Source organism: Anomalospiza imberbis, chromosome 6 (assembly GCF_031753505.1).
Source record: "Anomalospiza imberbis isolate Cuckoo-Finch-1a 21T00152 chromosome 6, ASM3175350v1, whole genome shotgun sequence".
Lineage (NCBI taxonomy): Eukaryota > Metazoa > Chordata > Aves > Passeriformes > Viduidae > Anomalospiza > Anomalospiza imberbis.
Genome location: NC_089686.1, coordinates 58,658,560 through 58,670,647, shown reverse-complemented (window position 1 = coordinate 58,670,647; position 12,088 = coordinate 58,658,560). Strand labels below are relative to the sequence as shown.

The window sequence follows — 12,088 nt, the reverse complement described above, 5'->3', positions numbered from 1 at the left end:
AAAGAAAGAAAGAAAGAGAAAGAAAGAAAGAAAGAGAAAGAAAGAAAGAAAGAGAAAGAAAGAAAGAGAAAGAAAGAAAGAAAAAGAAAGAAAGGCAGTAGCTGCAATTGTGTATGTGTGAATGAAGGGCACAAAGACTCTGCACCTTTTAAGACGGCTGGAGGCACATGGGGATAAATTCAGGAGGGGGTGGGAGGAGACCACAGGCACAAGCCATTTCTGAACACTGATTACATGGGTAAATTGTTTGTTCCAGTGTATCACAAAGAGAAGGAGCATTATTTTTCATGCCACAGCTGTTTTGAATAAGAATAGGAATAAACTTAACTATCCTCCTCATGTTACTTACCACTAATTATTGCATATATTTACATCTATAAAACAGTGAAATTTTGGGAGACATAATTTAATGCCCCTTTATTGTGTAGATTCCTTTATTTCCATCCCACATTTGAATTTCAAAAATGTTTAGGACTTCAAAGCATCTTTAAAAGCTTTCCCTAATTATAATATGCATTACTTTCTAAAACTCCTAGTTTGCATTGCAGATTCCTGCAAATAGAAGCATTAATTTTAAACATCAATTAATATCATCCACGCATCTTCAGATGAGTTTGGGTCTTGGTTTCAGAGTTGTAGTGAGCTCTGGCTAAGCTATCCCCAGTTAGAAGGATAGTTCAAGCTACTGCAAACACTTAAAATTAAGCCAGTGGATCAGAGCCATAGAAAGCCTGACAGGCCAACATTATATCAGTTGTTTTTTTCCTATGTCACCAATGAGAGAACATCCATTCTCCTTTCAGACATATTTGGTTCCCAAACCTGTCCCTGTAGCTGCAGAAATCAGAGTTCAGGTTGGCACAGAGCATTTGGCAGTGTGAGAGACACAAAATTCCAGCATGTTATTGCATGGTGTGCTTACACCAGCATTAAGGATCCCAGTGGAGGCAGGACCCACTGCAGAGTGCTGTAGGCTACATGGAAAAGTCATGCAAAATTTCCCTCAAAATTTGCAGCAGGGGGTTGAGACAAAACCTGAGAGAGAAACAACAAAGTTACAGCAGCAGAATTTAGTCTAGGAGGCCTAAGTGTATTGTTTAGAATTAGAGAATTTAGGAACAGTAGTGAGCAATCAGTAGCACTAGATATGAACATGGATAGAACCAGTAAAAGAAACCAGCACAGTCATCCTGTGTTGACTTAGCTTTTATACAGGCTAACTGGAACTTCAAAGAGCAGAAAACTTTGGGGCTATTCCCAAGTCACAAAAGCAGTTTAAATACAAACTAACCACTAGGAACACTGACCATACTCAGATTAAGGTTAGATGGCACAAATCATTCCTGGTTGTTTTGCATAGATTGGGCTTAGTCCCATAAGGTGAGAGAAGCAGGATTGTGCAGTTAACCCGTACCCGAGGAAAGGTTTCCTCTGCAGATACTCTTCAGCCTTTCCTGAATTCTGCATCAGTGTTCTAGGATAGCTTTTACATTTGTTTAGGAATCCTTATTTTTGTTTTAATTCTATAACCCAGTAATCTCCAGTCTCCTATCCCTGTCACACAAACTTCCTGTGCCGCACCATCAGGACGTTGTTACTTATTTACAACACACCAAGTAAAACTCCCTCTATTAGTGTCAAAGTCTGTCTCTGTGGCAATTTCCCTGAACTCTGTGGTTCCCAGTGACTACCTGGGATAAAGCAAAGGAACAGAGTCATTGCATTCCAGGTGCAAGACAAGGACCAGGGCAGGGCATTGCAGGGCGTAGGGTGGGCTGTTTGAGGTGGTGTAGGAGGAGGAGTCTCTTCCTTTTGTACCTCCTGCACTGCTAGGTAGGAAGAGGCCCAAAAGTGTGACATCCAGATGTGTCACCAGGACCAGGGCCAGAAGCACATCCATTCCCAGCATCAGGTTGTGTTTCCCATGAGATACAATCTGCATAAACCAATAAAGCTCTGCAAAGGAAAGCAAACTTTGCTTTGTACTCCATCCCGGTGCTGCCTTGCTAAGTCAACTCCACAACTGGCAAATGTCCTCTTGCAAGATCTCAGACCTTTCCCTCCCACTTTTTTTGCAATCAAACTTTATTACCGAAACCAGGACAACAGGGAAAACTGTGCTGATGAGCAGCCTGAAGCAGAACTAAATGGGAAAGAGCCAGAGGAGTATTCTTTCCAGCGACCAGAGCTCAGCTGCTTTCTGCCTTAGTCATCCTCAGCACAAGTACTCATCTGTGGTCTTCCTGTTTCCCATATACCCATTCCACAGCACGATTAATGTCTAAACAAAACACCCTTTGTGCTGCCTCCAGTGACACGCTGACTTCCCCTAAATCCATTTGCAGGGTCACCATCCCTTCTGGCACCAAATGCCCACCTTTGCTTTCAAGCTTCTCCCATCATGACACTCTCCCACTTCCCTTCTCTGGCTTGCCTTGACGTCTTTCACTCAGACCCTGCCTTTTCTTCACTGATTCTCCTCAGAGTGCTTTCACACCTGTAATTACTTGCCCAACCAAATTTCACTTTCCTCTTTTACTCACCAAAACAAGGGGTTTGTGGGGGTCCACAATCACCTAGGATGCTGTAGCTTATAGTGCTGAGCAAATGATTGATAGCTACTTGGTAATGAAGGAGAAAGACAACACAAAGGATGGGAAGGGGGAAATGGGAAATAAATAGTGAGACAGAGTATTGGGGCTAAGCAAGAACCACTCATCATGAACAGAACCAGGGAGGAGGTGAACTTACAGAGTAGGAGGAGGTAGCAGATGATGAGAGAGTAGATACTTATTCAGAACCAGATACTTAAATTCAACCAAAATGAATCTCTTTTCATATGAATAAATTTGAGGTTACTTATAGGGTCAAAAACATTGTCAGCAACCTGCGCCAGCTTTTTCCTGGTGATACTATGACTGTTTGAAACAGTTTTTCAACACTCCCCATAAAAAAAGGAATGGCATCCCTTTTTTTTTTCTGAAGAAATGCCCTATTGGGGTGAAAGAAATAAAGGACAGTGAGCTGACAGTTTAGGACCTAATTCTCATGACTAGCTATCTTCTGTTTTTCCTGTACATATTCCTACATACATTTAGGACCGGGGCCCACTGGTGTGAAGTTTTTCCTGGAAGAGCATTCATCATGACTCTTGCAACACTCAAACACTACCCCAGGCACCTTCTCCCTGCCTCATTCACTTGATGAGAGAAAAAATCCACTGGTTTATTTTACCAGGAAAATGTTCTCAGGAAAGTGTTCTCACCACATTTTTAATGTATAACTCAGAAGGATGTTAGCACTGTATGTTTTTTAATCTCTAAGTTAATACAGCACAAAATTGTATTAAAAGACCATTATGTTGGAAGGCACAGTGAGGTTAGGAAATGTTGGATTGAAGTTGCCTGTCCTCCTGACTGCTGAACTGCATCATGTCACAGGCTTTAGCTACACAACTGCACACTCACCCTCTGAACATCTACACAACATTTCTTTGTCTTTGCTGTTCACTGTGCTGCTTCCTGAACACTACTCAGAACCTGCGCTGAACACAGAATTATACATTTCACAGAGGTTTTTTTTTTCATGGCATCACCTTGAGACCTTACAACAGCCATGAGTCTTGATTTGTCAGTGAGCACTTGAGGGGGAGGGGTGGTGTCACCCCCAGGTCACAGATGTGGGACTGAGACTGGAGGGTTAAAGGTGTGCACTGCTGGTAGGAGACAAAGCAGAGAAGGCTGGTACTAGGATTTTCAAAGTCAGTAGAACACCACAGACCTCAGTGATCCAAAGAAGGTCTCTAATGGCTTTAGGTATACCTTTGAGCATTCAGCATTCCTGAAAATCATTTTCCACATGGAGAAAAAGCAGAACATACAATACATCAATTACCACATCATAAATCTCTGCTGCATCCACGTCTAGTATAAAGTCTGAGGCTTATCATCCTCTGTGGGAAACGAGAACAGGCATGTGAAGTGACATTCATTTTTGCCAGTGCATTTTGCAAATATTAATTATGCAGAGTGGATTGGTGAGATGATGTCCTCAGCTCAAGCCAAATTTCACAAGGAAATGTATTTAGTGGTCACAGACCCTTAACTCCAAGCTCTGCTCCACTGCAGCCAGATTTCTCCTGCTGTTATGTTTGTCCTGTTCTCACCTCCCAGAAACCTTCTTCGCTGTATTTCATCCCTGTGTTTCCCTGTAGGCTCCTTATCCCAAATGCTCCCTCTTCTCACTGCTTCCCTGTTTTTGACTCCAGATGCTCCTCTGCCTGTTCCAGCCCAGTGGTGCCCACTGTGTTTCAGCTCCCACTGCTCTGCTGTCGGCTCTTTCTGGCCTCTTTGCTCAGCCAGCCCTCAAATACTTGGTCTACAGCTCACAGGCCCAGTTTTAAGCCCTGTGAATTTCTCAATGGGCCTCTTCTGCAGTCCAGCACAACTTCTGCTCAGTGGCTTAGTCCTTCTACATCCAGATTTGAGAAAAAAAGTTTCCCTCATTCCAGTTTGTACTCCTAAATCTGGTGCCACAGAAGCTCTTGGAAAGATATGAAGTCTGGGGGAATTATGAGGAGTAGAGTATTTCAAGATAAAACTCAAGGAAATCTGATCATAAGCAGTGGTTCCAGATCAGCTTCTTCTGGTCTCAGCCTTAACCTGTCCACCCTGTAATTAAACCCTGAATATACCCCTTTTACTGAAGTTTAAAAAAAAATTAAATGCTTAGATGATAACTGCTGCTATGAAAAGGAGTGTACCACAGAAAAGTACCCCATGAATTAGTGAATATAAAAAGCTTTAGTATAATAAGCATGAGGCTCAACCTGCAGATTTGCTGATCCTTTTGGGTGAACCTTTCAGTACTTTAGTGGTGGACTTGGCTGATGGTTGGACTCGATCTTAGAGGCCTTTTCCAACCTAAATGATTTTATTATTTTGTGATTATGTCACTAACATGATGTTTTGCAAATACAATAAGAAAAACCTGGCTTATCAATGAAATTCATCATGACTAGATCAATATGCAGCATCCCAGCCCTCCATTCAAATTATTTTTCACCCTTGCTCTGAATATGATAAGTTACAGAGCAGAGTCCTGTGGCTGACTAACAAAAAGGCAAGGAGAAATCAGATGTGCTTCAAGAAAACCCTGTGAGCCTCTTAGGCTCCCCGCTGTCTCAGCTCCCATCCTGCTTGGTCCTCTCTGCACAAGCATGGGATGATGGCAGGACTGATCCTTGCACTGGGCAGTGGTTGCTCCTCGGAAATACCCATTCCCTGCCTTTCTTGCTTTTCCCTGGACCACTAGATGGCAGTTCCCCATCTCCAAACGGGGCTCTCGGTACCTGTTGGCTGCTGCTGCCCAGCAGCTGCAGAGCCAGCAGAGCGGAGGCACATCTGCCTCTGCTGCCTTCTCTCCTGGGGGGCTGTCAGCGAGTGGGCCGGCGTCCCAGCTGAAGGGCAAACAGCTCTGCACCCGTTCGTGATAACAGAGGGAATTTCCCCAGGCTGCTGAACACCTCACCCAGCGCCGGTGGACAGGAGAGGTCCTCCCCGCCACGCCTTACTCACCCAGAATTTTACGAGGAAGAAAGCGTTCTGAGGCCCCTTCCCAAAGAGTTCCTTCAGACCGCCCTTCTTTTCGGGAAATTTGTCATAAATCTGACGAATGTCCACCGACTCGAGCAAGGGGTCGCTGTAAGAATGGTTGGCGTGTCCAATGTGCACGAAGAGGTGTTTGTTGTACTGCAAGGGAGAAACAGGAAAATCAGCACTGTGGGAGAAGAACAGAGGGTTGGTACAGCAGGGGGCTGTGCTCTGATGGATTAAATGACTCGCACGTCACTCCTGGGACTGGGATTTTCTGCAGTATGGTTTCCACGAACAGCTTCACTGATTGCATTACAGACCCTTGTGAACAAGGGTCAACATCAAAAAAAACCCTGTGTCCTCACTGCAAACCCCAAAGCACGGGCCTCTGCAAGGGGGTCATTTACACTGCAAGACGCAGGGGCAGCACGGTGATAAAGAGCCCTTCGCTGAGCATAAAGAGATGAATGTGCTCAGGAGGAAAGCCTATTTTTGCTCCTTTAAACAGTGTGTTTTAATGTTCTCTGTCCTCAGAGCCTGAATTTCGGCTCATGCCGCAGAGCCCACTCATGCACGCCGCCTGCTTGTCTACTAAAAAGCCCCAAACCTCTCTCTGCAGCACATCTCAACTAAAAGAGATGGAGGGCATTTCCTTTCAACTGCAGGATGACAGCAGTTACTCTGCACTGCTGTTCCTATAGACACTGTCCTCCTGTATTTCTACCCATGTAATATTAAAGAGCCCAACTTTACCCCCTTCCCTCGGGAGCCAGCTCTGTAGATGACCATCCCTGCCAAAACATATTCGGCTTCAATTTCCTATTTCTTAACTTCATCCCATCACACCTCATTATAACCACAGCAATCACCTCGGCAGTGCCTCTCTTGCCTCGGGGAAATCCTTGGCCCAGTGAAATCCACTACAAAGGAGTCCAGCATGATCTTTTAGGGGCCGCCATTCCTCCAAGAGAACCTTTCAGCACCCAAAACAAAACTGGAAGGATGAACACGAAAAGACCCTCCACCAGTCAATCAGCACCTCCCAGGGTCACGAGAGCAGAGTGAAGGAGCTCCAGATTGGCAGGATTAAACACTGGGGGTTTTCACCACGCAGATCACAAAACATTTTGCTAACTCTGTTAAGGGAAAGCTGATATGCAGTCAATGAACACTAGAGAACCCTGTCACATTGAACAGATGCTGTACATAAGGGGCAATTCCCAAAAGCTAGGCACAAATAAAATATTTAAAACCCCAAAGCAAACCTCATTTAAGCTATTTTGTTTACAATGTACCTGCTGAATGAACAAATTGAAGTGACAAATCTAAATGAATTGGGCAACCACTCAGAGCCTTCCTTCGGTGTGAGCAGAGTCTTCCCTAGCAGATGTCCAAAACTCTGGGGAAAAGGAAATGGACTGGCTGGATTTCTGCACTTAGGAAATGAAATTGAAATCTATTAAAAAATCATCTAGCACACTGAAATATGAATTTAGAACCAGAGAACACTTATCTGGGTACGGGGCCAAAAATGAGATACAGCCTCTGTTTTTTTGCAGGGTTGTATTTCTTTCTAAATTTTGTGGAAGGAAAAAGGAAAATATAACATCTCATTAAGGCATTTCCACAAACAAAAAAATTTGGGGGATTGTTTCCTCTCAGTCTTCTCTGCTGGAGTTGTTCCAGGTTGTATAAATAACCACATTTTTATGGAAACAGAATCGAGGGCTCAGATTCTCCTGTAAATTGTCTTCCTCCCCAAAAGGGTGTCTCTCTTCCAGCCCAAAGGTGGCTTGGGAGGGAAGGGGGAAGGGAGAGCTGTATTTTACAGTTTGGCCACTGCCAACTCCCGAGACAATTCACGCACTGTACCTTATTCTGCAAGCCAGGCAAATATACAAATTGCTCAGGATCCAAACTTCAGTAAAAGCAAACACATTTATAGGGGCATGGAGCATGAAGTCTTAATATTCTTTAAATATAAAAGCAGAGCTGGAGGCAGCTGCAAAGCTGCCACAGTTGTCTGCAGAGCTCGCCAAAGCACCAGATGCTGCTGCAGCAAAATTTCTGAGCGGGTACAGTAGGACAGATGGTATGACATCACCTGACAACATTCTTAGGACAGAAATGTTTATTTTGGTATTGCAATGTGTGATTATTTTCTCCTTATGTTGCTGCAATTCCTATGCTAAGTACAATCATTACTAAGCTAATTAGACATGGCATATTTCTGTGAACTAACAAATGATAATGCAATACTGGAGCAGGGTAAATGGATACTGAAATGATCCCTATCGTTTTTAGACAAACACGCTCCACGACACCAACTGATGCATAGATAAAGGCAAAGGAGCAAAGTTTTCTGCCTATATTTTTGAGCCCATTAGTGTCTGAAAAGTTTAAAAACATCCTCATTATATTGAGATTTCACTGTCGATTTAGACTGAGTATTCCAGAGTCATTGACCTACGTTTGTTGCTGAGGAATTTACTCACGCTGAAGAATTTAAAGGATTTGCATCTGGCATAAGGGCAATAATGTGCTTTAGATGCCATAAACCATCAGAAGTCAAATCCTGTATTTTCTAAGTACACAAGTACACAAAAATAGCAAGAACATTTTCAGCTCTGTCTCCTGAGTCTGCATTACACAACATGCCCTGGAGATGGCCGCCTCTTAAAGCTCCTTCCCTTAGAAAAATTCTAACTATCCAAAGAATGCAGTAAAGCCATGAAATATGACTGTTGTCAAATAATACCACGAGAAAAATTATAATCCACTTAGGAATTTAAAAGAACCAAGACAAACTGCCAGTGGTAAGGGATGCAAACATTTAAGCTGGTGCAGAACAAAGACAAACCACCTACATCTGCTTTATCAGCCAGCACGTATATTTGTAAAAGCTCCTCACCAGTTTTGCCCTTATATTCTGACACAACCATACAGATCAGCACGTGTTGGGGGGCGAATGGCTCCCCATCCACAGGGTGATGCAGATGCTAAGCAAGGTGGAAGGCAGGTGGCCTGAGAGGGGGCAGCTGTTTCTGTGGCTCATGGGCACCTTGCTCATGGGCACAGCACCCCGAGTGCAAGGGTGCTGCACTCTCCTGCTGCACCCAGGGGCGCAGCTGTGATTCAAACCCCCCAAATCCCACTGGCACGGCTGGGAGTCACTGCCCGAGCAGTGACCATGCTTCTGGGGGGGAACAGGAGCCAGGTGGGGTGGGCTGCCTTGAACCCAGGCACTGGTGTATCAGCAGTCTGTGTGCAGCTCTAACCCAAACCCTGCCCAGCCTCAGCTCTGCTGCCTCGCCGTATCTCATAAATCTGAAACTCTTTAATTTCCTGCTGATGTAAGAAAATCACTTGGTCTGCCAACAAGTTTTCTTATTTCTACCAAAACACTAGTAACTGAATATTTCATTCCTGCTGCTGTTGTCCTCCACTGAAGCAGATTGGGAGTTATAAACATGACATTTTAATGCTATAACTGGAATCCGTACCAAGTCCTGTTGTTAAGGTTTTTAACACATTCCTGTGAAATATTAACTGAACTTTCTGTGATGTATGCTACCATACAGCTGCATGGGCAACCTGGTCTTTCATAGACCTCCCTGCATTCAGACTCCTGCCTGGATCTGTTCAGGGATTGAATCAGAAATGTGAAGTAAAAGGGTGCTTTGGGTGACTTTATGATTGCAGAAGTGGAGAGGTAGGTGGTGAGGGAAGGCAGTTCCCTGACACCCTAATGTCCAGCACTTCCCAGCTGCTGCCACAGCAGTCCCAGCCTGAAACTGGGACTCACTGGTTGGGTGAAGTGCTTACACAACGTTTCCATCAGCTTTTCTGCAACAGTGAAGATGCATCTTTCAGTTCTGGCCTGTCTGATTTAAGACCCTGCAGTCCCCGTTCTAGAAGAGCTGAGTGCTCAGATGGGAAAATTATGCCTGACTATAGGAAGCTCTCAATAATGTTAAGTATTCTGCAAAATCAAGCTCATGACAAATCAAAAGGGACCCTCAAAATCAGTGGCCCATTCATTCTTTTGCACCTGAACTTCTTGGTTTGTCAATTGTGAGTAATAATGCTCCTTCATACAAAAAAACTGCACTAGCACATCTGTGAAATGCAAATGGAGGGAATTATTAATTCCATTTGGAAGGGAGGTTAGACAGTGCACAGCGAGCAGGGCACGGGGCCACGCATTTCAACAGCAGAAGAAAACAAACTACTGAATAGTTGCTTATCAAAGAAGGGCCATCTACATCTCCACTGAATGTGGCAGAGGAAAAAATGAACATGTGAGCATGTCATTATCTGCTCTCTGCAGAGCAGAGCGGGGGATATTTCCCAACTTCTGAGAGCCTGGCTCTGCAGCCGGGCCAAGCGGTTTTGGGGTGGGTGTAGGGGTGGGGGAAGCTGTCGGACGAGTTGGGGAGATGCAGGGCAGAGGCACAGCCAGCTGCAAAGCCCTTGGGGCGAGCCAGGACAGGTGTTTGGAGAAGGCAGAGTGGGGAATTCACAGACAAAGCCCACCACAGCCACAGCCCACCCCACTCTAGGGCCAACCCAACCCACGTGCCCCCTGCACTTCCAATTTTGCTTTGGAAGAAATTTCCCTGGCAGTGGGTTTGAGGACAGGAAGAGAAGGCAGCAGTGAGAGCACAGCCAGGTCCCAGCAGGCTTTCCAGCCGTGGGCTGACTTTGGGGGATAAATGATGCTGGGCTCCCAACACACCTGACAACGTTCTGGCCCCAGGACCCTCTCTGGAAAGTCCATGTCCTGCTACAGCAGGGCTGGGGAAGCTGGCCTGGCACTTCCATCACGTCTCCATGGGGTGCCCCAGGAATCCTGCTGCATGGGAAGTCTGCTGCAATGCCACAGTTTCACAACTGGAGCCTGTGTCAATACTGGACCTCTTTAAAGTGCTTTGTTGGGACTTCTAACTACGGACACTCGAAAATGAACATTTCACAGAGATGAACATTTGCATCCCAGGGCCAACAAGCAGCTCTCCAGCACAGAGAAATAAATAAGCCTTGTGTTTAGCAAAACTTTTTCTGGTTCCAGATTAAAATGACCTCCAATCCTGAGTCTGCAGCTCTGAGACATTCATCCTAATGTGAGTTTGCTTTCTTGTCCTTTCACATCACAAAGACAGTAAACCAAGGACTTCCTTGTGAGTGAAATGCTGGACTGCTTTTTATACAGTTTACAGGGAGTACAGAAAGGATAAACAATCCTTGCAACAATGGATATTGTTCAAGGATGGAGGGCTTCTTTTGAAAAGATCTCATTTATTTTTCATCACTTAGGTGGTTTGATTAACTTTGGTGAATTTTACTGCATTTGGCTAATGATGGCAGGCTGTTTTTATGGCCCTTGAGCAATTGCTTTCCCTTTCTGGTTCTCAGGCACAATTCTCCCCGGGCTCACAAAGTCTTTTTACAACAACAATAAAACCTGAATTAAAACATAAAGAATGTTTTATTTCTTCACCACTTTTTAAAATACATTTTAAAATTTGGACCTAACATAATCTGACAGTTTGGATGGGTGGACTAATACTGAAAACGTCCATCAGCCATGTTCTTTATAGCCCTATACAGATATTTTAAATGTAAAGCTTCCTGAAGTGCTCACAATTTAAATAAATGTGACAGTAAGAGCAAGAAACGTCAAAAAGGAAGAGAAGAAAGGGCTTTTTTTGATAGGGTTTTTTTTCTCTGATTGAAAATCAAGCTTGAGTGTATGTGTATGTACATATATATAAATGATTTTGAATTCTTCTCATTTCAGTTATAGTCTTTGAATTTTGTATCTATTTGTGTAGCAGTCAGTTGCTTAGATCTTTTCTAACCTGCTTGCATGCTCAGTTTATATTTGTTAGGGAACATGGGATCACTTGGTTTAAGCATTTGTCCTGAACTTTCACAGAACCACTACAATAAAAATGGGAAGCCCCCATTAAGGAAAACCTGTCTTGGAAGCAACAGATGGGCACAAAAACTGCTCCATCTGCTGAGAACAGAGTTATGCAGGGCAGGAAAAAATCAAAGGTAACTGAAATGCTGCTGCTTGGACCTGCAAGGGAAACTTCTATGCACCATTTAGGAATTGTACTTAAGCACAAAATGCCACAAAAAGAAAATACAGCTTGACATTTGTAAACTGATTTTCATGTAAAAGGAGAAGCAGCTTTACCTGGCCTCAGCTGCAGAGTTCCAATATTTTGCAACTGTGCCATCTTGTGTTCCCCAGACTATGTTCTGCCATGCAGAGTTACAGTGAGAGTTGCTTAGTTGCTTATTGTTTCCTTTCTATATTTTTCTCTTTTGTAAATGGAACAATTTTGTGTCTAAACAAGGGAAAAGATCAGCAGCTGTCCACAAGTCAGAGGACTCTATGGAGCAGATTTCCTACCCCCCAGAATGCCCACTCTAAACTAAAATATTAAACTGCCTGGCATTGAGCTTTTTTTTTTTTTTTTTTT

The 12,088-nt window shown here is 44.0% G+C and overlaps 1 protein-coding gene across 7 annotated transcripts in view; it reads right to left on the bottom strand.

The window, feature by feature from the left end:
- The window catches only part of TEAD1 (TEA domain transcription factor 1), a 153,230-nt gene that overhangs the window by 13,253 nt on the left and 127,889 nt on the right, over positions 1-12,088 (bottom strand). For all 7 annotated transcript variants that reach the window (XM_068194665.1, XM_068194663.1, XM_068194667.1 and 4 more), the window contains one exon: positions 5,577-5,750. In XM_068194665.1, the coding sequence (XP_068050766.1) occupies positions 5,577-5,750 (174 nt within the window). The remainder of the gene's footprint in view (positions 1-5,576; positions 5,751-12,088) is intronic.